The sequence below is a fragment of the Pteropus vampyrus genome, unplaced genomic scaffold, assembly GCF_000151845.1.
Source record: "Pteropus vampyrus isolate Shadow unplaced genomic scaffold, Pvam_2.0 Scaffold296, whole genome shotgun sequence".
Classification (NCBI taxonomy): Eukaryota; Metazoa; Chordata; class Mammalia; order Chiroptera; family Pteropodidae; genus Pteropus; species Pteropus vampyrus.
Window position 1 is genome coordinate 217,265 of NW_011889077.1, and position 24,265 is coordinate 241,529.

The window sequence follows — 24,265 nt, forward strand, 5'->3', positions numbered from 1 at the left end:
TCTGCGGCCGCGCAGCGCGGCTGCGGGAGGTGGTCCAGGTCGGCGGCCGGCCTCGCAGCGCGTTGTCGCGGGGCCCGCGGGGTCGGCCTGGCTTCGCACACTGCCCTCGCCTGACCCTCAGCACGACCCTCGACCCTCTCGAAGACAGCTCTCTGGTCTAGATGCAGAGTCGGGAAAGAGAGCCTAAGGAGGACCTGCTCGAGTCCCAGCACTGGTCGGTGGCCCGCGCCCCGGTGCCAGGCCCTCGAGGGTCGGGAGGCCCAGGCCGGTGTCGCGGGCCGGCTACACTCGAGGAGGGGTACCCGGAGTTTGGTGCCTCCGGTCGAGGCAGGAAAGCACAGTGCGGTGACATCTGCCACTCTGACACAGGCCGATTCGGTTTCTCCACTCCAGACCTGCCATGGGCGTTTTTCATCCGGTTATTCTACCTGTTCTGATTGACCACCTGTGCTGGGACCATGGTGGTGACTGGCAGACAGAATTCCTGTCCGTCCCTGAGGAGCTGAGTTCCAGTGGGGCTGACCAGGAAACCAGCAGCTGTCATGCGGGGCGGGTGGGTGAGGGCGGTCTAGTGGGGGGAACTGCATGACCTGAGGGCCAGAGAATGGCCGAAACCCCAAGCACTCCCTTGCTGGAGGGTGGGTTCATGGGGGGAGACACAGCCTCACGGCCTGGCGGACAGCGGAGAAGGGTTCAAGCTGGGGGCTGCAGTGGCCAGATCTGTTTCAGAAATGTTTCATGCTGTGCGTGGAGGTCCCCTGTGACCACTAGCTGTAGAGCCAGGGCAGGTCGCTTAATCTCAGTTTCATGACCTTCCCAGGTCGAGCGGACCCGGGCCCGCCTGGGAGTCCGGCGAGTCCCAGCTCACGTCCGCCCCGGCTCCGCCAGCTGGTGTGCACAGCCGAGCGCCTTCCGTGTGCTCTTGCTGCGTGTTCATCCCAGCGCAGGGCTGAGTATTTCCGTCCACTTCCAGGCATACTCACCTGTATGTGTTTGTGACATTTGTTAACAAAGCAGTTGCACTGTAAAGGGAACTTTCAGTCTAAGTCAAATTCTGCGCAGAAGTGGGGGGCGAGGACTCCTCAAGCAGAGCGGTTGTGCGCCCTTGGACTCTCGGTGGCTGCGGGGTGTGCGGTCCTGTCATGAGAGCATGACAGGAAGTGTCCCTGGAGTGCGTTCGGCCGCTCCGCCTTTCACACTGCCGTGGACTGCTGAGGCCGCCAGAGCCCGTGTGCCGTGCCTCGGCGAGTCCTTCCAGGGCCGGGGCTGGCACTGGAGCTGCCGTCTCAGTGTTCGGTGAAAGCAGCTCCTGCAGCCACAAGGCCGCCACTTCCTTCCAGTTGGAAGCTGCTCTCATCTGCTTTGGCTCAGGGCGATGCTTCTCTTTGTCTCCTGGTAGCAGCCCCAGTCCCGGGTGGGTGGGGGCTGGGCTGCCGTTCCTGTCATCAGTAGCGCTTTCAGATGGCAGGATTGCTGTCAGGCTGTGATGGCGGTTGCTGCCCAGGTGCCCTTGGGGTCTGCATCCACCTGTAACTGGAGCGGGGGCACTGAGGTCCCCCCTTCCCGCAGAGCATGGGCTCAGTGTGAGTTTTTACTGGTTGTCATTCTGCGGGACGTGACTACACCGTTTAAGACGTGGTGTCCTCCCTGTAAGGCTGTTAGCCAGGATCCTGCAGAGAAGCGGAACCAGCAGAGCTATGAAGAGTTATGAGGGGGCTTCTGAGCCACGCTTCTCTTGCTCAGGCCTGCTTCCACGTCGGAGCTGTCCTTTCCCTTATAACCGAGCTACTGCAAAAAGAATTATGACGGACTGGCTTACATGATTACAGAGTCCGAGAAGTCTCATGACCTGCCATCTGCAAGCTGGGGGCCGGGGACAGCTAGGGGAGGGCAGGCAGCGTAGAACCAGGAAGCCGGTGGCCCAGGGCTAGAGGAGGTGGCCGTCCGGCTCACCAGAGGAGAGCGAATCTGTCCCTCTGCCGGACCGCTCCGCTGGGCCCTCAGTGGGTGGGGCAGCATGACCCGTGTTGGCTCGCCCGCCGGCTCAGATGCCAGGCTCCTGAAGCACACTCACGCATACACCCAGAAGTCATATTTACTGGCCGTGTGGGCAGCCTTTAGCCCAGTCAAGGTGACACATCAGGTTAACCCTCCCAGGTGTGTGCCTTCTAGGACGACCTCACACCGGGGCCACACCAGTGCTGTCCATGGTCTTCTCGGGTGCTTTGGTGCAGGGGAGGCACTAGGGACCCCCGTAGCCCTGAGAGCGACGTTCGTCACCCTGGAGGGGCCTGCGTGGGCTTTTGGACCCAATTCTGTTGTGCCTGGGCTCAGACTCGGCCCCAGAGCCATCTTCACGCCTGGGGGAAGACGACCCCACAAAGGACCTCAGCCAGAAGGGACCCAGAGGAGCTTCCTGGGGGTCCCGACTGCTGCTGGCAGCGGGAGCTGGGTGGAGGGGTCACTCCCCGTGGAGGAGCAGGGCTTTCCCACGGTGGCTCGGGCGATCGGTCCCCCGTGGACTGTGCCGCGGCTTCATGCGCCACACGCTCCTCTCGCTGGTCTTCGTGGAGGTAGGGGGTGCCCACCTGGCTTCTCACGTGGAGTGGACGGTGGGCGCCCCACCCGAACGGGCTTGTTCTGCCATTGAGGGGCTCGGCCACCGCAGCCCTCGGCCTGTTGTATGACACGTGCACCACAGACAATATCCTTACTCGTTTCCTTACGTGGAAAACGTCTCTTCCCGCGTGCTAGTGTGTGCTTTTGTGCTTAACCTGTCGACCCGCTTGAAGCTAGGAAGGAACTCGGAAACGGGTCCTAGGTCAGTGCCTCCTACAGAAGAACCTTCCTCTGTCTGTTAATTTCCGAAGTGAACGAGGCTTGAAGGTGTCTAATCGTTGAGAAGCATCTGAGTTGGAGACGGTCGTCAGGCTTCAGGCGTCAGGACATTCACGTGTGGCCTTAGGCCTGCCTCTCAGGGCGTCTCGTGCTTTCTGTGGCTCTGAGCACGTGGTGTTCTGTGTCCCGTGGCGAGGTGAGGTACAGGGCCACGTGACGGACAGAGCTCTCCCGTCTCTGGAACAGTGGCAGATGGTTAAGGCGCTGTCCTTCCTGCTCTGGTGTTTTTGGGAGGACGGACTGCCCTTCCAGCCCTGAGCCTGCTTCTCTGGCCGTCTCCACCCTGTTCGGCCGTGCTGGCACGGGAGGCGCCCAGGTCACCCCCTTGGCCTTCGCCTCACCTCCGTGCCTCCCTGGTGACTCATGATGGCCCGACATCGGAGGCCCTGGATAAGGTTTATCGCGTGTGCCTTGGAGCCGAGTGCTCTCAGTTCACGGAAGACCAGTTATCAAAAAGACTTTAAAAGTGAAAATTCCCATGAGAAACTCCCTGCACCTGGCCCTGCCGCCCGTGGCCACTGTGTCGGGAAGGACGAGGAGGACGTGCACCCCTCCCTGGACGTTTCTGGAAAGGACTTGCGGCCGGGCGTGTGAGGCAGCCGCCCTCGCCCGACTCAGTACTTAGAAAACCAGGAGAGCCACCGAGCAGTCGGAGGAGTGACCGGAACGCTGCTCTCCCGAATCCCCGTCTGTCCCCGCGGTGTTCGCCATGCCTACTTTGCCGTGGCTGCTGGTTTGTTTTCACCGCACCGTTTGAGAGTAAGTCGCAATGTGGCCGTCTACCCCTCAGTTCTTTGGGGTGTCTCTCCTGGGCCGAGGACTCATTACGTAATGGCTCTGTGACGACCAGACCCTGGCCAGTTACCAGCACACACGCTGCCCAAGGACCTGATGTGGCGTGCAGGCTATGGGCACAGCCTGGTTTACCCAGGGTCCTGGTGTGCCCCCTGCCCCCGTCCTGCCCGCGCCCCGCCCCCGCGCTCTGGGCGCATTCAGTGACTCTGTCTCAGTCTCTGCCCCTCCGTCACCTGGCCGCGTCCTCCCCTCTCTGGAGAGCCTGTTGGAAGGGCCCTCCGCCGGTCACCTGGCCGTGTCCGGTTTCCTTCACCTCCGCTCAGATGCGTTTCGACTCCACCACTGGGTGGCTGTCTTTCTCCCTCCCCACCAGGAGGCACCCGCTGTCACTTGTATGGTCACAGGGTATCCTGGTGATGCTGTGATCACTTCTCAGGTGGCATTGTCTCGTCATAGGTGGTGATTGAAGTGGGTGGCGCTGTGAGCGGGCACCGTGGTCTGGGCGTCCCCGTTTACTGTGACGGTCGCAAAGTGGAAACTCATCTCCTTTTGCCAGTTGCCTTCCCTGGGTTCATTCAGTTCGTGTCAGTGTGAAATCACGGACTGCTCAAGGGGTCACAGTCCCTTACTGTCATTGACTTAGAGTTTCAATTGTCCTGCTGCGACGCAGAGGACCCCTTCCGAGCTGGCTTCTGGGTTCCTGTACCCATTAGCTCGTGCCACCTTCTGGCACAGCAGGCTGCCCAGGGCTCTGTCCTTCCTCTGCCCCAGTTCTGGATCAGCCATTTCTCCAAGGAGCGCGGATGCCTTTTTGGGGAGCAGCGTCTGGAAACAGGCCTGGGCACCACACGTGCCCCACCGGCTGCCGGATGTCGTCCTCGCTAGGCCCTTCGGTGGCAGAGCCGGGGTCGGGTTTTCAGGGCCCATCACCCCAACACCACAGGGGTCTTTCCCTCTGCCTGCCAGCGTCGCCTCTGAAAGGGCAGGGTGCCGCCACCCTGCCTCCCTTAGCAGTGCTGGAGAAACCGACGTGTTCTAGGGGTTGTCAGGTTTTTTCACTTTCCTGGGGCTAAATAAAATGTTGTTCTGAGGACTTAAACTGGTTTAAAAGAAGCTTCAGCAGAAACCTGGTAGCACGCGGCTGGAGGTGCCGGACGCCGTCTCTCTAGGGATAACTGCTGCAGAGTGATAGTGGCAGGGTGGGCTTTCACTTCATTTCGGATAACGTGGGGTTTTATTTAGAGAAACGGAACGTGGAAGAACTGGGCTGTGGAAGAACTCTTTCAGATCACGTCCTGCTTAATCGTACAGTGAACCAAAAGCTGTAACTTGAAGCTAAAGCTTTTCCCCTATGTTTTATCATGAAAATCTTCAAACACACAGCAAAGCTGAAAGAACAGTGTGGGGACCGCCCCGCACCCAGCACTCGGGCGTTGCCCTTAGCGGTCCGCTGGCCGTCACCTGCCCAGGTGCCCGGCCGGCCTGGCCCGCCACACGTGCCTTTAGAAGGAAGTTACAGAGTCGTGTAACTTACTTCACTGCGCGTGTCGGTAACTTGAGCTCCACGTTCGTCCTTTCTTGAGGAAGGTTGTACCTACGACGGAACGCAGAAATCCTGGTGTGACGCTGGACGCGTTCCGAGGCGTGCCAGCCTAAAAAAAGGTCTGTGAAGCCAGAGGTCACGAGGTTTGTCCGAGATCAGTAAGGATAGCTGTTCGGGAGGCCCCGGTTCCAGCAGATGCCCCCATCGTGTCCTGGCGAGGAGACGAGGGTGGGGGGCGTTGACGAGGAGGGCAGGGGACGGTCACATCCACGGCAGGGAGGCGGTTCTGGAGTGCAGGTAAGCTGACACACGGACGCGAATTCTGAGCAGTGTTTTTAATTTTCGATCCAGTCGTCACAATACCTGCTTTCTTGTCATCTTTGCAAACAAGTTTTGGGGCGCAAGGGTGCTCTTTTCACAGTGCGAGCTTGCCTTAGGGGTGGGCTGGGGCCAGTAGCGGCGCATGGAGTGCCCCGGAACGTGTTGGTCACCGTGCCCTCCTGCCGTGGTGGCGTGGCCTTTGGCCCCCCCGCCGGAGCTGCAGTGCTGTGAAGAGCCCGGGGCACAGGTTAGGGGTGTCTGGGGAACCGGCCCGGGGCCAAAGTCTGGCTTCAGTCACCCGGGCTGGCATCGCTGTGGCCTTTGGTTCAAACAGAGTGTCTGCTGCCGAACTGGTGGCTTCAGCTGGCTAGTGGGCCGTGGTGCCCGCGCCGTGGCTCACCGCCTCCGAAGGCTTCCAGAAGACCCCTGTGGGCAGCACTGGGCACGGTGTGGTGCCCTCATGGGGCCCGCTGCAGTGGGGCTCAGTCCCTACCATCTGTGCCCCTTGGGGCCACGGTGCCCGGAGAGGACCCTGTGCACGCGTAGTTCTCAGTGATTTGTTTCTTCTTCTCCCCACAGCTTGTTCTCAGAACACAAACAGAACCTGCCAAGAGTGCCTGAAAAATGTCTCTGTAAGTAGCACGCGGGCGTCACGTGACCTGGAAGCGGCCGCTTTCCCTAGCACAGAGGGCCCCGGGTTCTGCCCTCGGGGTGTGGGGTGTCATTGTGCTTGGCATTAAATGTAATTTAGCCTTTTTCGGCGTAGCCAGCCGTCCTGTGAAGGCCGCAACTGCCACCTGAGCATCAGTGACGTGCATGTCGACTCCTGAAACGGGTGTAGAGATTCTGAGGGGCACCATGGCTGGGAGGTGTCAGCTGGCTGGGACGCGCCGGCCTCCCTGAGGCGGTGGGCTTGGTGTTGGTGGCAGTGTGATTCAGCAGGGGGCACGGGGCAGGAGCAGAGAGGACGGGCTCAGGGGCCACACTTGCCTCTGATCAATGACCGTTAGCCTGTGACCAAGGCCTCGTGTCGGTGTCGTCAGACCTTAGAGGACTGTTGGGGACAGGCTGTGTGTCCGTCTTGCAGATGGGGGCTGCTCCGGAGCGCAGGCCCGAGGCTCGTGGGGCCACCTCCTGAGCGGCCGTCCCGGGTCTGACACGCAGCCATGTGCAGCGGGCCGTCAGAGGCGGATGGCGCGGGGAGCCTGCCACGGTGTCGGGGGCGTCACGGGACTCACAGGGACCGTTCTGCTGTGTCGGGGCCTGCGGCCTCCCGAGCTGCCCCCGGTCCAGCGGCCGGGCTGGGGGCGAAAGCCTTCCGTGGGGCCTTGGCCCGGGGCTTGGGGAGGCCGTCTCCCCGCTCCCCCCGGGGCTTCCGTGCGTGCGTGTTTCCTCTCCCCGGCCACGGGGCGTGTGACACGGGCCAGGAGAGACGCACCGGGGGAGGCCGCTGTCCGAGCCTCTGGCTGTGCTTCACCAAGGGTCGCTCCCGCGGCAGGTGTGGGTCGTAGGGCGTGTCTCTGCTGATGACCCTGGACAGGTGAGCGTCCTGCGGCTGCGGGTGTGGCCGCTGCGGTCCTCACAGCGGCACTTCCTCTGTGGAGCTGCTTTTGGTGTCTCGGTTTTTTGGTTGGAAGTCACGTTAGCCATGAAGGTGGCCCGGGGGCCGTGTGACTGCGTAGTCCCTGAGCACCTCTGCGGCATTGCCCTGTTTCGCCCTCGCCTCTCCGGGAGGGTGGTCGGGCGGGCTGCAGGTGAGGGCCGGGTCCGGATCACAGTGGGGCGGGCGCCTCATCTGAAGGCCGGACTCGCACTCCGAACGCAGCCAGAGCAAGTTGGAAGTACGGGGTGCAGGACACACATGCGTGTGGATGAAAGGGGTGGGCCCGTGGGTTGATCTGGGAGTTCACAGAAGTTTCTGGAAGGATGCGCGTGCGCTGCCTGGGAGGTCTGACACAAGCCTGAGGCTGCACGTCCTGCTGGTACCGCTTGAACTGTGCACCTGCATGTCACTCCACTGACCGCACAGACCAGAACCACTGCGACACCACCCACGAGAGCCTCAGGGCTTCAGTAAAACTGCTGTGGAAAATCGGAAAACCAAGCACTTGAAACTTGAGCTGTTTGAAAATGGGGATTTGCCAATAACTGTCAAGCCAGGACAAAACCAAAATGCGCGATGGCCTCAAACAGCCAGCACGGGCAGGGCCTCGCCGCTGCTTGTCACTTGTGTGCCGAGCACTCTGTGAACGCAGCACACCGAGACGGGGGGTATGTAAACAGGCCTGGTGGGCCCGGCTGACTGTTCTTTGTAATAGTTTGCCCTGACCTGGGAAAAGAAAATACTATGACTTTCTATCCTGTAAAAATGCCAAGGAAGAAACTCAGCGAAACTGTTACCTTCCCGCCTTAAAATGACAGCCCAGGCCTGAGGCGCGGGCGTGTGCCTGTGGCCCGAGCCCCCCTCCCTGGCAGCCAGCAGCTAGCACCAGCTCAGGGCTCCCCGCACGCAGGGTGGACGTGCTGGCCCCGCCGTGAGCACCGTGACTCGAGAGCTCAGAGCATCTGCGAGGTCCCGGCCCTGAGGTCCCGGCAGATGCCTTGAGCCTTGGTCACCCCACCTTCCCAATGGCCGGGGATAGCGCCACTCACTCCGTGCCATTGTAGGGGTCAGAGATAGGGTGTTTACACAGCGATGCTGTGGTCACAGAGGAACACTAACAAGTACTCGGTGAGCTCTAGCCACGGGCCAGGCTCAGCCCGCCTGCCAGGGACCCTCCAGTGACACTCTCAGACATCTGCCATCCCGCAGACAGGTGCTGCCAGACAGAAGGGGGCAGGGCAGATTTAAGGAGGTTGTGGGGGGGCGGGCTCCTGGAGGAGCCCCATGAGCCCTGGGAGGAACGTTCCAGGCCGAGGAACAGGCCTGCAGAGGCCCGGGGCAGTGGCCGCCTGGCGTCCGTCACACCAGCATGATGCCGCGTGGCTGTGCAGTGTGTCTGATGGGACAGGTTTGAGTAACATGGCCTTGGCAAGTGGGACCTGTTGAGCTACCGTGTTGGGCTGGGGCCGAGGCCATTGCCAGCCTCCCAGGGCGAGCGGTCGGGGTGGTCGGCGGTAGAGGCGGTGTAGGGGTTGGGTGCGGGACAGTGCGGTCCTTTGGTGTTCACACTGAATTTCTCACATTGCTCTGATGTTCATCTCTCTCAGTGTCTCTGGTGCAACACCAACAGGACGTGCGTGGACTACCCAGTGGCAAAACTCCTGCCACCCGCCTCCCTCTGTAAGCTGAGCTCCGCGCGCTGGGGCGTGTGCTGGGGTAAGTCCTCGTCCCCGTCGTCTTCCTGGACAGCCAGTGCCATTTTGAACATTCTGGTTGTGCTCAGTTCACCTGAGCTGCCGGGAATGACAGTCCAGCAATTGTTTGACGCTGCCAGCAGGAAGTCGGATTGCCAGTGGGAGCTTGCGGGGTCCGGAAGAGCAGCTGGGGGCCCCCGGGTCTGGAGGCCCTCAGGCCGGCAGCCTTGGCTCTGCACTGGGTCGCCCCACGTTCTGGGGTTCCAGTCAGGGCGGGGGAGGGGATGAGGGCTGCTATTTGGATGGCTCAGCACATTTGTCACCTTGACACCTCCTGTGGTTCTGGAGGGGCTCCGACTCCTGAGGGAGCGGTCCCTGCTCGCGTGGCCACGACCTGCCGTTCCTCAGGTGTCCCTTTGATTGCCTGTGGCTGAGTCACGGGCATTCCGCCAGCAGGGACATCAGCCCTCTGTGTGACCCAAATCAGTTTCCAGTTTGCCTTTTAAATTGGTGCCGTGCGTTGCTCCATGGAGCTCTTTTTACATAGTTGGGTTTATCATTCCTTCCTTTTATGGCTTCCAGTTTGGGGCCAGGCAGAGGCTGTCTTCTTAAGCTGCATAAAGGAGCCATGTTTTCTTGGGGTGCTTTGTGGCTTCAGAGATGTGTTTGCATCTTAAGTTCATCAGCAACTTATTCCTTACTTACGTGGCTTTTTTCTAATTTCCATCTTAGAAGCCGTTATCCTCTGTCAGAAATACTTTTGGTGTCGAAGCCCCAGAGACTCCCGAAGTGTGTGCGTGGTGGTCGGGTGCCTGCTGTGTGGGCGTGTGTGGGTGCGTACACGTGCGACCGCTGTGTCCCCCAGCTGGCTTCCTGTCCGCTGTCCTCACACCAGAACGGCTTCGCTGGGCCTTGCTGCCCTCTGCTTCTGCCTGACGGCTGTGTTCTCGTGGAACCTCTCCCTGCCCACTGTCCCACTGTCCCACGGAAGCTGCTCCTGGACCAGGGGACCCTGGGTGTGTGGAGCAGAACTGTTTAAGTGGAAGCGCCACTTCTAATGGGGTGCACGCATATTGAGTCCCCCCCAGACTGCAGTCTGCGGCGTGGACACACAGGTAGACAGAGGCCCAGATAGCTGCCTCCCCGCACGCACACGTGGTCAGCCTCAGCGGGCCTGCAAGCATTTTCCAGAGCAGCTGTACCTGCTTACGCTCCTCCAGGCCGCATGGCAGTCCAGCTGTCCCAGGTCCCTGCCAGCCCTTGGGGCACTCGTTGTCATCTTCACGTGGTCGTCTGGTGGGCATGAGCGGCAGCCTACGGTGATCGTGAAGTGCATTTGTCTAGTGACACATGGCGGGGGCCCCTTTCCAGGTTGGGGGAGTCTCCAGAACAAAAGCCCCGCCCCAGGGCTGCTGGGCTGTCGGCCGAACCCTCGACACACAACACCGGACAGATGAGAGGCACGGCAGTTTATTCGTCACCTGTAGTCACAGCCCAGAGGAGGGAACGTGGGAACGAGCCAGGGGCTGTGGGAGGAGGCCCCGGTCCCTGGAGAAGATGTGAGCCGTTCCACAGGCTGGCAGGGGACGGACACCTGCCACTCGGGTATAAGCAGGAGCTGGGCCTGGTCCCCGCGCTAAGGCTGGGTCTGTGGCCGGAGGGCCTGGTCTGGAACAGGTGCGAGGGAAGCTCGTGGCTGGGCCTTGCGAGGCCCCTCTGGTTTCATCAGATGTCGGGGTTACACGCCACACTAAATTTAGGGCTCATACCACAGGTGCTTTTATTCTTAGACTTTAGAATCATTTATCTAGTTTAGACAAAATTGTCCTGGGGTTTTAATTGCAACGACCTTAAATATGTATGTTTGTTTGGAGAAAAGCAAGGTCTTTGCCGTTTTGAAACTTTGCCCAGAAGCCAGGTGTGGCGCCCTTGGCCGGCCGCCCCTCACGTCCTGTCGTGGGGGCCGCAGATTGTGCGGGGTGGCGGGGAGGGGAGCCCATGGTTTTGTTTCCTGTTGCCATGAGTTTCTGCTTTTATTTATTTTACGAGTGCTTTTGGCCGCTGAGCAGGAAGGCTCTTCTGGGGGTAGGTATTTTTTTAGAGCCAGCCATCTTGTTGACCTCATTGGTGTTAAACTTGATTATTTTAGAGTTCTCTAGCTAAAAAATTACACCCTCTGCCAGCGAGGGTCTTCCTTCTAATTCTGTCTATTGGAACTCTTTCCTGTGATTCAAGCCCGTCTAGAGCAGGTCAAAGAAGAACACAGTAAAGCTCAGAAGGCATCTGACTGGATGTCCCTTACTCCTGATTTTAAAGATAACTGAATAAACACTGAGCGAGCACTATGCCGCCTGCCGCCAGCCTGGAGTGTGTCACAGGTCCACACAGGCACAGAGTGCAGTTCACGGGGGCACGGGGCACTGGGCCTTCTCATCCATGTCCCCATGGCGGGACACGCGCCCGCCAAGCCCCACCCTGGCCACAACCCAAAGACCAGTGAGGTCAGAAACGGTCGGCTCTGGGGGCACATTTGGCCTCCCCTTCAAGGAACAGACAGGACCTGCCGTGCGACGAGCCCAGCATGGCCACACCGCTGTTGGCGCGGTGGCCGCTGAAGCCTCTGCAGTGGCCATTCTACCTGGATGACTGGAGACACCTGTAGGAGCAGTGTTACAGCATCCTTTGCTTGGCTGGGGTTGGATTTGAATACAAACGTGTTGACGAGATTTAATTTGTAAATCATTAAGAGAAGTTGAAAGGAATTATAAACCCTGTCTTAAGTTCGTCTTTGTCTCAGGAGGCCGGTCAGGACCGGGGGTGGTAAGCTTGTTTGAGGCCGCTTAGGGGGCGTCTTCATGCCCCTGGCTGCAGGTCATCGTGGCTTGCGGTCAGGGGTTTGCTCCTGTGGGGGGAAGGCGATGTCCTTGACCTCGACACAGATAAGTTGCATCAGGCACAGCCTCTTTCATGAGCTCCATGGAGTTGAGGCTTGGGGTGTTTTAGGGGAGTCTTGGTGGTCGTCAGCTTTTCTTGGGCTTAAAACATCTCGGTCCCTGGCGGTGGGAAAAGCTACCTGTGGCCTCGGTCCGTGGTTAGCAGAATCGTTAGCAGTGACAGTTGCGTGCTGACAGGCGCCGCCCCGTGGGCCTGGGTTCCGCGGGCTGCGCCCCTGGGGAGGGTTGCCACTTCTCAGGCGGGTCCCCACTCCGTCCCAGAGGCCCTGATGCGGCCCCTTTGTCTGCAGTGAACTTCGAGGCGCTGATCATCGCCATGTCGGTGATCGGGGGCAGCATCCTGCTGGCGGTCGCCGTGTGCTGCTGCTGCTGCTGCTGCGGGACGAAGAGGAGCCGGAAGCCGGACAGAACCGAGGAGAAGGTCATGAGGGAGCAGGAGGGGCGGCGCATCCGGCAGGAGGAAAGGTGAGGCCCGGACTCGTCCCGCGCGGCAGCCCGCGGCGTCACGCTGCTGAGCCACAGCGCCCCAGGCCGTGGTGTGGGGTGAGGGGCGCGGTGCGGGGGCCCAGCCGCGGCCGGAGGGAGCCGGCTGGCAGCACCCCGTGCTAACGACGTCCGGACCACAGGTCCTTGGTGCTGCGGTGGCAGGGCCTTGAAGGCCGTGCACCCCGCCTGCCTTCTTGACGAGCGCACGGAGGCTCGGAGGAAGGACACGTGGGTCGCTCGTCTGCCCGTGGCCGAGCTGGCTCTCTGTGCGGCCAGTGCTGACCAACAGCGCTCTGCTCAGAGCACTTCGGCGGGCGTGTGTGATGCGGCCGTAGGATGGGCGTTGGTCACCGTGCCTCCTAGACAAGGGACAGGGTGGCTCGGGGAGGCGCTGACTTGTCCAGACAGCCATTGGCGAGGCTTGAGGCTGGACTGGTTTCCATGCCGTCGCCCTGAAGGCATGTGCCCCTAAGCACTAGTGTCCCCACGTGCATGACCACCTCTAGGACCTGGCGTGAGATTTCTGCCGACCAGAACGTCCCCTGTATGTGACAGCAGAGCGCCCAGCTTCAGACATTCGAATCGCTTTTACTGAATAAAAGATCGAATGGCACGATGTTGGGGCAGCCTCAGCACACTCCGCAATGCCATCCTGCCTGTCCCCGTGGCAGTGTGGCCCGGCGGCCAAACTCGTCCCCACTGCACCCGAAGGAAGCGACGGGGCTTCTTTTAAACTGACGCCGGAGTTTGGTGCTGAGCGTCGCCCTTTGACTTTCAGGAGAGCAGAGATGAAGTCGAGACACGACGAGATCAGGAAGAAATACGGTGAGTGAGGGCCGGAGGGTCCCCGTCCCGGCTGGGTGCGCGCCGCCCGGCGGCTTGGTCATCACTACGCTTCGGGAGGCCGTAGGGCGGGCTGTGGGCTCCCCAGGGACAGAGATGCCCCTGCTGCACAGGTTGTCCCGAGCAGAGCGGCCATAACTGACCCCACGCAGTGTCCTGAAGGACGGGGCCCGGGACGTGGGTCTAAGCCAGACTTGTCCAGGAGCGCCGTGTGCCCACGAGGGTCAACAACACGGTCCACGTAGGCCTCGGCCCGCGGACCCCCCAGGGTGTGCTCACCCTGCCTCTTGACGGTCGCGGCTGCGCCCCTTCCCTAAGGGTCAGCCCCACCGAGGCCCTGCTGCCAGTTGGCCGGGTCTCGCCTTGGCGTGTTGGGGTTTGTTTGCAGGACGGGGGTGGGGCTGGCTGCCATCGGTGTTTGCGAACATTGAGTCTGCACCCATGGTCAGCAGTTGCGCACGGTGGCGGTCGCGCCTCCTGCCCCAGCCGCGGTCACTCCCTCCGCGCCACACTGACGGCAGCCGCAGGGCCCCCAGCGCTCTGTTGCCCTTGACCTCGTGACCCGGGGGTCCTGTGCCCACATGACGGGGGCCAGGCAGCCGTGCTAAATCTAGAATTTTCTTGGACTAATGCACTTACTGTGAAGTCCCCTGTGCGTACGAGGAAATAGCATATTTTCACGGCATTTTGGGACCGAACCCACCGGTACGGTACAGCCGTCCCCTGCCTCCCCCCTCACCCCCATTCCCAGCTTTTTTCATCCGCACCCAAAGAATAGCACAGACGTCCGCAGTACACAGGTCCGTGGCTGTCGCTGCAGGTAATCACCTTGTGTGACGCAGGCTCTTAAACACGGAGAGCATGCGGCGTCCCCAGCACGAAGAGCGTTTCCAGCACTGCGGATTTATTTTACAGTTAAATGCACATTTCGCTGCACTTTTGCCGTCATACTTGACAGTTGAGTTGACGGTGGCCTTCGCTCTTACGTAGGCTTAATTCTTAGAGTCAATCAGTGTTCGTGAGGATGTTTAAAGTAAGATGGTTTTTCCTTTTTTCTGTATAGTATCAGCCAACCCCTGTGGGGAGAAATAAATACTGGCTTTACATTTCTTAATTTCTCTTTAAGGGAATCAGCAAGTAAGTCTTCACTTCTTAGGACCTTTTTTTCTTAAAATTACTGTTTTCGGTAAATTTTATTTCAATTTTAAAGTCACCTGTGTGGTTTGACTTTCAAGAAAAGGTTTCACGTAGGATTTGAACCTGCTCGGAACACCCATTTTTGTGCGGCCTCAGTAAACCTTCGCACGAAGCTTCGCTGTAGTGCGTTCTCGGGTTTTGTCTCCTGCTGGTCGGGTGCGTTCCTAATCGAGTCCATTTTGCTTTCAGGTTTGTTTAAAGAAGAAAACCCTTACGCGAGATTTGAAAACAACTAGAGCACACTCCCCGCCCGGCCCTGTGGCGCAGGCGCGGAGCGGCCTGGGGTCAGGCCCGCCCTGGCCCGTGGGCGTCTGTCCCTTCTGTTTCCTGTTTACTCGCTGCAGACCTTGAGCCCGCCCGGGGCCGCCTTCGTCTCTGCTGCCCCTCTGAGGAGGACTCGGTTCGGGAGCTGCTCGCTGACTCCACAGCCTGACACCCTAAGGCCTGCTCGTCCTTCCCCTCCCGCTGCGGCCACCGGTCTGCCCGGCCCTGCGTTCCCCTCTGTCCCTCCCGGGCTTCCCACGGCCCTGGGGCCGGGGCCGACCAGTCCCCGTCATTCCCCTGGTGGCAAGGGCGGCCTCACTTCTGACCTCAGCTGCAGAGAAGAGCATTGAGAGGCGACTGCACCTGAGATATTTTTAAAAATAATTCTTGGAGTTTATTCCCCTGCCTAGAAGATTGCACCAAAAAAATTTACTGTCAGAGTCGAGACCATTTATTGGGTAATTTTTAAATTTGCATCTTTACTAGAACGTGAAGGTTGTTTTCCAGTGAAAACGTGAATTATAAATGGAGTTCGAAACAACCTCCCTAAGGCATTCGGTGGGTGCTACCGTGTGCCGGCGACAGCTGTCAGCCCCGCGTGCAGTCACCTGTCCTCTGAGGTGCTCTCCCGGGTCTCTGAGGCTCTCCCTGCCATGAGGTGGGGTGCGAGCTACGAGGAAGGCCCCAGGCCCTGTGCACCAGGAGGCGGGGGGCGGGGTCTCCACACGCCACACACACCTCACCCTGAGCCGCCCTTCTCTGTCCCGGGCATTCACGAGACTGTCCTTCAGTTTCTCATAAGGGCGTCGGTGGCCTCCAGGTGCCCTGTGGTGCCACATGCACGGTGGAGCCATTTCTTTCTGATCAAGAGACGTGGCTTCAGTATAGGCTGAGCGCATGGCCGGGACGGCAGCAGTGACGCGCCTGGCCGCCACTGTCCTTGAGTCTGGCCAGAGCCCCCTTTGCCCGGCTGCCTTGAATGAGGAAGCATTTGGCTTTGGGAAAGTCGGGTGCCCGGCACGTGGGAGACGCCACGCGCTCACCCCCCACGTAAGTTCATGGGCAGGTCAGTGTGGCCGCAACAGCGCCAGACAGCCGACTGGCCTCTGCGGGCCTGTGCGGGAAGTAACCTCCGTACACACCGAGGCACTAACCTCTTGCAAAGCCTCCACCTGACTTCTCTGGCTTCTCTGACTTCTCTGATTTCTCGGGCATTTTGTAGCAGTTCAGAGCCGTGTGAAACATTCCTGAGTACTTTACAGCGGCCGCACACGTCGATTCTTTGCTGTTTGTTCATAGGAGAAACTTTAACGCGTCACAAACTTCCTGTTAGTGCAGTAGTTGCCACGCGTGTGGCTCGCGGGCGCCTCGAGTCCAGCGTGTTGGGGGCCCAGTGGGCCGGCCGCCCTGGCCCACGCGCCTTCTCCGATGCGTGCTGGGAGCAGCCGGGTTACCACCTCCAGGAAACTGTGATGTTTGGAGTGCCTTGATTCTTACCCATTTTCCAGTAAATGATTTAATACATGCTTTTGCTGAATATGCTTTGTGTCCTTGTGCTTCATTTCTCGGCGGTGTTAACATGATTATAGATGCACCTGGACTGACGGTGGGGTCGCCTGGACTGACGGTGGGGTCGCCCGTCGTAAGCCAAGCATGCCGTTTACCCCTAACCTGCAAGCATCGTGGCTCAGCCTGGGCCACCAGCCTGCAGGGGGCAGAGTTGTCCATCGCCACGGAGACGCTGTCCAGGCCCTTCACCTTCTGGATGGCATGGCCGACAGGGAGCTGCAGCTTGCCCGCTGCCCAGCGTCACAAGGGGGTGTCGCACTGTCTGTGCCAGCCCGGGAAAAGACCACGTTCGGAATTGGCGATGCGGCTTCTGCTGGGTCCTATCACGTTTCACAGTTGTGAAGGGGAAGAATTGTAAGTCGAGCCCTCGGAAGTCGGGCCGCTGGGACTCGGAGCGCGAGGCAAGTTAGGCTTGCCAGATGGAGGCAGAGACTTCTGGGCCCGACTCCTGGTGCGCGAGGCCCATGTCCTCAGACTGTCTGGGTCCCCAGCCCGGCCAGCCCTGCACTCCTGTCCATGCATCCTCCCCCCGCCCGGGCCGCGTTTCCCTTCTCTGCTGGAATCGGATTCAGAGAACCCCAGGAGAAGGCAGCTCTGCCTTTGAACTTTGTGTCCGTGGCTCCCGTTTGAGACATCACTGTCGACAGACACTGCCACCCTTTGTCCTCCCTCCTGGGGTGTGGGGAGCGGCCAGTCCCTCTTCTGAGTTGCTGCCAGATCGTTTTACTCTTGTGTCAGTCTTCAGGGCCCAGGACCTCCCTGTGCTGCGTCAGTGTCCGTAGGCACACGCCTGTCTGCCAGTGGCCGCATAGGACACCGGAGCCTGCCCTGCAGGACCCCGCGGCACGCCACCCACTTCCTGTCAAAAGCACACGGGCCGTCAACTCCCGCTCTCGTTCTGGAACGTCTCGGTTACAGGCCCAAATCTAGATGGGGGAGGTAGGAGGTCACATCTCTGTCCCCAGACGTGGTCCTGGGATGGCCTTGGGCCTGGCGGGTCCTCCAGAGCATCCAGTCCCCATGGGAACCGTCCGTCAACCTTGGACGCCCTTAATCCGCCGTCCCGGAGCGGCCGTCCCGTGTTCTGGAGCCTGAGTGCTGAGTGGTTGCTGCCTGCGGAGAAGCCACTAAACGCCATCAGCATGACGGTCCCCAGGGATCTCCTCTGCGGGTTCTGGTTCTCTAAGCTGGCGGACGGGCACCTGATCGACAAAGTGGATGCTTTGGTGGCGGGAGTGGCGGAGTGAGGGTGGGGTGCTCGATGACAGGTGGCAGCGACCCCAGCTGTCGCTCCCGTGGTCTCTGGACAGTCTCGTGTTCCCGCGTTCTGCGTGTCCCGTCTGCTCTGCAGGGGGCTCGCTGGGCCAGGTGGAGTCAGTGAGCATCTCTGACAGGGCGACGGTGTGGCACTTTCTTCCTGCCTCACGACTCCTAACCTCACGCCCCAGTTTGACAGCGTCGCCATCTTTGTTTCCACAGCAGCTTTACAAAATCCCAAGGGCCAGCTCCAGTCGCTCGGAGGGTCTCAGAGACTCGTGTTCAGAGGGCAGTGTGAGGAAGGGGTGCCACCCCGGTGTCAGCTCAGGTGCCTGCAGGGCCCAGGCCGAGGAGGGACACTGGTCTCTGATCAGAACCTAATCCAAAGCGGCGTCAACTTGCCAGAGCAGTTGACTCAGTCACTGTAAAGGGTCGTAACCCGGTGTAAGGAGTAGCCAGCGTGAAGACAGTTAACCAGACATAAAATAGTTAACCGGGCATGGAGACAGTTAACCAGACATTATGAATAGTTAACCAGACATATAGTTAACCAGGCACTAAGCAGTTCAGCCCTTGCCACAAGGGGTGCTGACTAGGTGAGTGACGGGGACTGGGCGTCTGGGGTGCCAGCGGTCCTTGGGAGGAGGTGGGCCGGTTCGCGCTGGGCCCTGCCTGGAGGAGGCCCCATTGGCCGACCCTGCTTGGAAGCCTTACCCCACCAGGGCGGGGGGGCACAAAGTCGGATGACCTGCTCTGGAGACTGGGCCCCTTTCCCAAGAAGGGTACCAGGGCGCGCCACCCCCTCCGGGTGACCTGGAGTGAGGTTAGGGTGCTCGATGATGGACAGCCCTGAGCCCTCAGGCCAATGGGGCCTACTGCCAGGCCGGGCTGCCTATCAGGCCCTGGGCGTGAACTGTCCCACCTCCCGGGTGCCAGCTGATGCTCCTGCATGCCCCCTCCCCTGCCACTCACCCAGTTAGCACCCTCTGGCGAGGGCTTAACCATCTCATGCCTCTTGGACCCTGGCCGAAGGAGCGCGGGCGGCGGCACACCGGAAGCCTGTGTGCTCAGCCACAGGGCTGGATAGGTGACTGAATTCCAAGGCTCCAGGCCCTACTGTCAGGGTAAGCTATTTCAGGGGACACAGGAGCACGTGCTGGTAGGTTCTAGGGTCTGCTGGCAGCCCGCGCCCTCCCATCCTCTGCTTCAGGCCCCGATGACCCTGACCCCATCACGTCTCAGGCCTTTACCACCGCCAGCCGAAGTCTAGCCCTGTCACCTGGGCCTCAACATGCAGGGTGCAGCAGTCCCCCCAAACCCCCCTGCCCGGGTCCCCGCGCCAGCCCCCCTGCGCCCCCAGAGCCTGGCTGGGCCCACAGCTCTCCCTGCCGCCGCCCCTGCCCTGCACCCTCTCCTCTCTGGCCTGAAGGACCCCTTCAAACTTCAGGTCTGGTTTGGGGACCCACACAACCCCCTACGGCTTCCCCCACACATAGAAAAGTCCAGGGGCGGGGAAGGCCTGTCTGGAAGCGCGCTGGGTGTGCCAAGTGGCCCCAGGTACCAAAGGAGCCGACGGCCCAAGAACGAGGCAGCCGAGCCCAGCGCGTGGATGAGTGAGTGTGGAGCCCACGACAGAAACGCAGTCCATGCAGCGGCAAGAAGAAACGGATCCCCGCACCCCACACCCCGCACCCCGGCTGGGCGCTCACATCTCCTAACAGGGAGACTGCAGGATGGTCAAAGGGGTCAGACGCCAGGAGGCACTGGTGCCAAGGTGAGCCAAGACAAGATCAAGGGCAACCTGCCCCAGAGAGAGAACTGACGGGAATCCTGTGACCAGCCCGGAGCTGCCCCAGGGGAGGGGGCGGGGGCGGCACCGGGTTCCCCCCGGTGTCGAGATGGCGGCTTAGCTTTCAGATGGAGCCCTCATGTCCTGCACGCTCTAGACGCCCTTTGGTCTCCACCTGCATCTCCCTCCCTCCAGCACACCAGCCCCTCTCAGCCCACCCTGCTGTGCTTGCTCCTTGGAGCACCTGGGGCACCTTCTCAGGCATCCTGGCAGCGCCCGCCTCTGCTCCCTCTGTTCAGGTGTGTGCACTTTCCATGGCCACCTACCTGAAGAGCCCTCCTTAGTTACGATCTGTTCCCTAACTCAGATCTGTTGTTCAGTTTTTCTGGCTACCTAATGTAGCGGGGTCTGATCAGAAGAACAGAACCAGTAGGATATCTGTCCATCTGTCTGTCAGTCCGTCCGTGCATCCATCCACCCACTAACCCCACTCACCCACCCATCCACCCATCCACCCGTTTTCTATGGATCTGTTACGGGGAATTGGCTGCCACAATCATGGGACTGTGAATCCCACGCAGTCCCTGTGAGACTCATCTGATGCCGGGGCTTAAAGTCTGCAAGGTGGGCAGACAGGAACGAAGGGTCATGAGCAGTGGGACCTCTCAAGGAGGGACTGAGCCCCGTCTTCATGTTCGTTGCCTCTGCCCTCTTCCATAAGGGGGTCCTTCAGAAGCAGGGCCCTTTGTCATGGAGCTCACCGCTCACTCCTGGCCTGCTGCTGCGCCCACAAGGTAAATAGGCAGAGTGGCCGCTAACTCCTCTCTGTGCTCCAGAATCTCCCAGGAACCTGCCTTTGGCCCACTCCAACTAGAATGCACAAGAAAGGGAATTCTGGGGGTATTCACCAGCTACCTTGACATGTTGCAAATCTTGCCACCTCGTATGGCACATGCCAATCTGTTCATTATCTGTCTCCTGCCCCCAAGGACAGTACCGTCATCTGCTGTGAGCTGAGCAAGCATTTGTGAAATGGATGGATGGGTCAGTAGTTGAGTGGATGGATGGGTAGGTGGGTGGATGAATGGATGGATGGATGGGATGGATGAGCAAATGATGGACCGATGGATGGAAGGATGGGTGGATGGTGGATAGGTAAGGGGGTGGATGGATATCCGGAGATCGTTATTGTTTTATAGAGTCGTTATCCACTTAGATTCACCTACATATGTCTGCTCTTCTCCGTGCTTCGTTCCCTCTGGCTTTTCCATGCTTCCGTCTGAGATCGACGTCCCTCCGCTAGAAGATCCCCCTTTAGTATTTCCTCTAGTGCGTGCTTTCTGGCAATGAACGCTAGATGATTGGCTTTTTCTGGATATCTTTATTTCATTTACGTTTTTATACAAAATTTTAATTGGGACAGAACTCTATGTAGGCCGTCAATTTCTTTCGGCATTTTGTAGATGTTATTCCATGGGCGCCTGGCTTCCGTGTCGCTGTTGCCAAGTCCGATGTCTTTTTCTCCTTTAAATATCTGTCTGATAGTCTCTTTGCTTTTGGTTCTCGGCAGGCTTACGATTATATAGTCAAGTGTGGTTTTCGCATTTATTCTGATTTGGGTTGGTAGTTTCTCTGTAATCTGCGGTGTGTTATCTTTAGTGAATTTTGAAAAATCCTCTTTTATTATCCCTTCAAATGTTTCTGGACTATTCTTTCCTTCTGGGATTCCGTTTTACAAAAATGTTAGATCTTCCCACCATGTTGCATCTATCTCTTAGGCCTTTCACTATATTTTCCATACTTTTTTCTGTTTTTGTCTGAATATTTTCTTCTGACCCATCTTCCAGTTCATAATCATCTCTTTCATTGTGTCTAATCTGTTGTCAAAACCATCTTCCAAATTCATAATTTCACAGACTGTATTTTTGTTTTCAAGTTTATATTTTATTATTTTTTTACAGATTCCACTTCTCTGAATATTTGCATCTCATAATCTATTTCCTTGAATATATCAAAGTGACTTTGAAGTCTGTGTCTGACAATGCCGACATCGTGTTCTCCTGTGGGTTTATTACTAATATATATATATAATATTACTATTATATGTTATATACATATTACATATATATTTTTTTTCCTTGGTTTTAGATCATTTGTCTTCTGGTTTTCTTTGTTAACTTTCATTCAATTCTATATATCGATATTTTAGGTAATTTGAGGCCCTGGATGATGCTGCTTTCCTCCAGAGATTTCTTTTTGCTTCAGGCTGGCAATGAGGAGAGCAGATCAGCTTAGTCCAGTTTGGGAGTGAGCTGTCTGGATGCGGGGTTTGTCTTTGTGCAGACTAATCTATTTACGCTGCAGGCTTACTCCTTTGTCGTAGACCTCAGTGCGCTAGCTCCAGGTCCGGGTTATTTATCAGAGCTCCCTACCACTTTATCTTGCTGTTGGCCATGCCCAGTTATTGTCTCCTCCAGCCTATGAGACAAAGCTGTGCTCAGTGTTTCAACTTCTTGTCCACTGAATACATTACGGACCGTATCGTGCAGGTCTCGCCCTCCCTGTCTCTCCCTCCGTGCACACACAAACGAAAGGCCATGTAGGGACACAGGGACATGCTGACCATCTATATAAGCCAAGGACAGAGGCCTCGCTTGAAACCAACCCTGCTGGCGACTTGATCTTGGACTTCCAGTCTCTGGAATTGGGAGGAAATAAATTATTCTTAAACTACACAGTCTGTGGTGTTTTGTTATGGGGGCCCAACAAGATACATACATCGTACGCATCACCAAACGCCTCGAAGGGGAAACTTACATCCTTTCTTTCTGGGCTCTTCGCCCCTTAGAGAAAGTGTTCTGTTTTGGTAGCTATCTGATGTCTTCCGATTTTCAAAATATTTCATACAGATTTCTTGTTTAAAACCATAATGGTTTTATAATTTGCTTTAAAAAAAACTTATCGACATCACATGAGCACCTTTTCCTGTTATCGACTACTCTTTTACACATTCCTTCTAATAGTGACATAGACTTTCATTATGAGTGGACCATAATTTAACTAATTTCTTATTATAACACATTTAGATTCTGCGCTCCATCAATCCTAAGTTATATATTTTTCATACTCTAAATCTGAAACCGGGATGTGTCTTCCATCCATAGTTGAATGTGTATGTGGCAATATGATGTTATGTTTTATAACTGATGGTGTCAGAGTTAATGGATCCAAACAATGCCTACCCAAAGTCACACCACAGCCAACAATCTTGGGGGTGGGGATGGTCTGGTCCCCACCGTCTCTCTCTTTCCTGGAAGGGGCTGGTTCCTGGAGGCTCCCTTCTCCCGAAAGCAGAGTTTGAGCTGGCCATTGTACCTAGGGATCCTCTGGCAGAGGTGGGCCATCGTCCAGATTCCAGGATGAAAAGGACCAAAGCCTTGGACCCGGCAGAGGCGGGAGGTGGGCTGACTAGACCTGTGACACGGCAGCCTGTTTTGAGGAGTCCCCTTCCCCTCTCCTCAATGGTACCTCTGATCAAGAAAGTGATTTTTTTTGAGTCAAAGATGGTTTGTGAAATTAAGAGTCCATGAAAACATGACTCTATGGCTTTGTGATTTTAACAGAAAATTAGTGGAACCCAGTCAGCTGGGCTAACCCAGGAGGGAAACGGCTCCATCATTTAGGTTCAAATCCTAGCTGTGTGATAACGTGCAGGCCCCCTCCCCCTAAACCTTTGATTCCTAGTTGGCAAAAGAGGGATCACGAGGCCCCCCGCTTCAGAGTGCTGTGTGGCTTGAGTGGGATCATGCACCCCGGCAGCATGCTGGGCACACTGAGCAACAGATAAATGCCAGCCGTCACCGGTCCATTTCCTCGGGAGGCACTAGGATTGCAGACGGACGCACAGGAAGAGCTGGGACTCCTAAGAACGCGGGCCTCGTGGTACTGAAAGATGTCCTGACTCTGGCGGTGTCCTCCGGCCTGTTCCCAGTGTCTGCCTGAGTGCCCATTGTGGCTGTGCGGATGGGGCCTAACCCTGGGTTCGCCCCCAGAGCACACTGGTCAAGCTCACTGACCAAGCGCCCGCGTTCAAATCCCAGTTGTACTGCTTACCAACTCTGGGACTGCAGGTGTGTGATGTGACCTCTGAGCACCTCCATTGCCTCACCTGTGACATGGGCTGCTGTGAAGATTGTGAGCACTAGGATCTGGCACAGGGTGCACACTCCAGAGACTAGCGAAACGGTCACAAGAGGGCCTCCTGCGCCCATCCCACGATCTTCCCCGCGCGCTCAGCTTCCACCCGCCAGGTTCAGAAGCCCCGAGCCGGGATTAGACAAAGGGAGATGAAGCCGCAGAGGGAGCCTGGCCGAGCTGAGTGAGAACGGGACAGAGAAAGAGTCCACATCCCTGACCCGTTGGTGCCTCTGCCCACCTGCAGCTCTGGGTGACGGAGGTCAGACCTCAGTTTGTGCAGCTTCAAAATACACAAGGAATGTGTCCTCGGTGGGCAGAGCCTCGGTTCACCCCCGCGGCTCTTCACGCCCTGACGCTTGGCTCCCCAGTGAAGGCGAACCCAGTCTTCTCCAGTAGAGGGTCGCCGCGGAGGCGCCCCTGCCTCACCCAGGGCCCCCGTGGCCAGTGGAAGTGGTTCACCAGACTGGCCTCATTTTCCTTTTTCCTCGGAGAAACGCACTCTCCACGCGGGAAACGTGCGCCTGGGCTTGGCTGGCTGAGCTTAAGTAGGCGAGGGACCAGGTCTGTGTACCGGGGCACTGAGGAGGCGCACAGGCCCCCAGGTAATGGGCCAGTGCTGGCCCTGACGCCGCACCTGGGCTGGCCTAATGGACTGGGTTCTTTGTGCGTCCCCCGGGGCCCTCGGTGCCCACCGAGGCCCTCTTGCCACCCGCCCTCGGTGCCCCGAGCGCCCCCGAGGTCTCAGCGCGTCGCCCCCGCCCCCAGTGCCCTGGGCGCCCCCGGGAGCCGGGGCCGCTGGGATAGCGCGGGGACCCGCCCCGTGACGCATTCCCAACCGCCAGGAACCTCGGCCCG

General features: G+C 58.4%; 2 protein-coding genes across 2 annotated transcripts in view; both read left to right on the forward strand.

Annotated features, from left to right (window-relative positions):
• The window catches only part of PTTG1IP (PTTG1 interacting protein), a 16,659-nt gene extending 522 nt beyond the window's left edge, over positions 1-16,137 (forward strand). Inside the window, exons 2-6 of the mRNA XM_011376358.2 lie at positions 6,137-6,189; positions 8,768-8,876; positions 12,099-12,273; positions 13,073-13,119; positions 14,524-16,137. Of these exons, the coding sequence (XP_011374660.1) occupies positions 6,137-6,189; positions 8,768-8,876; positions 12,099-12,273; positions 13,073-13,119; positions 14,524-14,570 (431 nt within the window). The 3' untranslated portion in view covers positions 14,571-16,137. The remainder of the gene's footprint in view (positions 1-6,136; positions 6,190-8,767; positions 8,877-12,098; positions 12,274-13,072; positions 13,120-14,523) is intronic.
• Positions 16,138-17,309: 1,172 nt separating this feature from the next.
• SUMO3 (small ubiquitin-like modifier 3) overlaps positions 17,310-24,265 on the forward strand; it is a 17,852-nt gene continuing 10,896 nt past the window's right edge. Inside the window, exon 1 of the mRNA XM_023521130.1 lies at positions 17,310-17,410. Coding sequence (XP_023376898.1) covers positions 17,310-17,410 — 101 coding nt within the window. The remainder of the gene's footprint in view (positions 17,411-24,265) is intronic.